The following is a 2,455-nucleotide window of genomic DNA, read 5'->3' on the forward strand; positions in this document are numbered from 1 at the left end:
TCTGAAAGGCCTTTCATGCGGGAACAGGGGGCCAAAGTGTTCTATTTTCTGGCCACAAAGAGACTAGTAATCTAGACTCTGCAGGCTGAATAATAACTGATAGACACTGTCAACACTCATTGATTAGGGGGAAGGAAGCGAGACCCTCCGTGGGTCAGAGGCTGGGTCACGGCCATGGGGGTGGAGGGACTGTGTCACCCAGGCCAACTCGATTCCTATTACTAGCAGTCTTGAAGTTGACTCTAGATGACCACTTATCCCAAATGTCCTCCAGGTATTCTCAGCCTGGTCTGATCTGGACTAGGGCATCTCTGAGGTACCTTTGTCCGCATGAGGCTTCTAGGACCATCGAATTAGAATTGCAAGAGACAAGAGACGGTGGTGCAGTCCAAATCCCTCACTTCTCAGCTGAGAAAACTGAAGCCCTGGCAGTGGGTGGGGTGATCATCTTTTAAATTCCAGTCCTCTGTGATAAAATGCACTGTTCCATTCTGCTTAGAGAGAGCGCTAAACACTGGGATGAAAATACAAGAAAGCACAATAGTTCTTTCCCTCAAGGAACTTCCGGCCTAATGGGAGAAGACAACAGGAACTAGGGTGGGGTGAGGTACACGTCCAATGGCATGGTACTATGTGTGCTAAGAAGTGGGCCTGGGCCCTGGCAAGTGAGGGCAACAGCTCACCTCTCACTGTTCTATCACATGATCCAGAATCTGTTACACCCTGAGGCCTAGCTGGTACTTGAAAAATATCTGGCTTAGATCTCTCTGAAGTCAGGACACTAAGGACTAGCCCCTATCCCATATGCCAGGTTTCCCTCTCCTCTCAGGCCCATCTGAGGGATTGTCCCTGGTTGAGCACAAATGTGTTTAGTTGTTTCAGGAATCGGTGACCTTTAAGGACGTGGTCATGGACTTCTCCTGGGAGAAGTGGGGACATCTGAGCTTTGCTTTACTGGGAGGTGATATCTTAGAATGATAAGAAGCATCCACCTAAAACCATCAGCAAACTCTGTGATTGTGTGATCCTGAGAATGGGGAGAGCCTGGACTTGTGAGTTCATCAAAGCACAAGATGGATCCAGGCCATGGGCCCTGTAGACTCGCAGCCCAGCTGCCCTCTCTGAAAGTTTTTTTTTTTTATCTTGTCTGTTCACATCAGATTCTACCTGAAGCAACACCCACCGGCTCTAGGAGTCTGCAGCCTCCTGGGTCACACGGCGACACACAGGTCCCTCCATGAGGATTCTTTTCCAGTCATCTCTGTGGGTAACAGGGACAGAGATTCCAAAACATGTTTTTCCACTTGTGTTACTGCCATGGATGCAGGGACACAACTGGAGATGCCCAAGGCAGGAATGGTCCCCAGCACTCCTCATGGACCTGCACGTCTCTGTGGAGACCATTGTCAGCAATTAACCACAAGATTACTGAGAGACAGAATATAGTTGAGGGGCCGAGGAAGCCTTATAATCACCCCCTCGGTCTTACATCCCTGTCCTTGTCCTGGAAATGGGCACAGCTAATGTCCCTTTGTGTTTCCTCAGGTGTGGAGGGAGGGCTTGACCTGGCCATCTGCCCCAGAACAAGACATTACATCTCCAGGAGTTTTCTCGGCAGACCAAGCCTAGAATGCTCGACTTTGCTCTAGCTTGGGCAGCTCCTTGGCTCCTTCCTGACTTGGCACTATACTTAATGTTCAGACATATGTGTCCTCCTGTTCAGAGAAAGATTTCTCTGTTGTGTTCTGTCCTGCTCCTGTCACTGCTGCTGAAGCTTCCAGCCTCTGAGAACAGGACAGAGAAGCCACTCTGTTTCCCCCAAATCAGCCCCAGCCTTGTCAGAAATGGGGATCTCATGATTGGGACCTTTCTCTCCATGTATTCAGTTGAAGTGAGCAGTGTCACAGGAGCAGGACTCTTTGGGAGTAAACCTGACAAGGACCGTCAGAATTATAAGTAAGTGCCTGGCTGCCTGTGCCTCTGGGAGGGCTGATGATTACAGAGGTCTTTATGGAAGGGGCAGGCAGGAAGGTGGGCCCTTGCCTGCTGATCTGTGTGTCTCTTCTCCCCTCTCTCCTGTGCCTCATGGTCAGTTTCCATCCTTCTGAGTTTCCTTTAGAGCTAAGGAGTGAAAGGATTCTCTCTGTCTGTCTCCCTGTCTGGCTTCTGTCTCTTCCTGTCTCTTCCTATCTCTGTGTCTGTATTTATATCTCTGTCAGTGTGTCTGTCTATTCTCTCGCTGATCTTGAGACAGTGGAGAGATCTGGAGCTCTGTCTTGGCTCTGCTCATATTGTCAACAACTCCAGTAAATACAAGAGCCCAGTATCTAGCGATAAAATGTCAAGTATAAACAATGAGTATATTTACTACAGGAATTGAATTTAGACCTAAAGACGCACACACTCTCTCTCTCTGTCTCTCTCTGTCTCTGTCTCTGTCTCTGTCTCTGTCTCT

The 2,455-nt window shown here is 49.0% G+C and overlaps 1 protein-coding gene across 1 annotated transcript in view; it reads left to right on the forward strand.

The window, feature by feature from the left end:
- The first annotated feature begins 1,744 nt into the window (after window positions 1–1,744).
- Window positions 1,745–2,455, forward strand: part of LOC114031216 (vomeronasal type-2 receptor 26-like) — a 58,723-nt gene continuing 58,012 nt past the window's right edge. Inside the window, 1 exon segment of the mRNA XM_027846242.1 lies at window positions 1,745–1,956. Coding sequence (XP_027702043.1) covers window positions 1,856–1,956 — 101 coding nt within the window. The 5' untranslated portion in view covers window positions 1,745–1,855.

The sequence above is a fragment of the Vombatus ursinus genome, unplaced genomic scaffold (assembly GCF_900497805.2).
Source record: "Vombatus ursinus unplaced genomic scaffold, bare-nosed wombat genome assembly UNPS02015098.1, whole genome shotgun sequence".
Classification (NCBI taxonomy): domain Eukaryota; kingdom Metazoa; phylum Chordata; class Mammalia; order Diprotodontia; family Vombatidae; genus Vombatus; species Vombatus ursinus.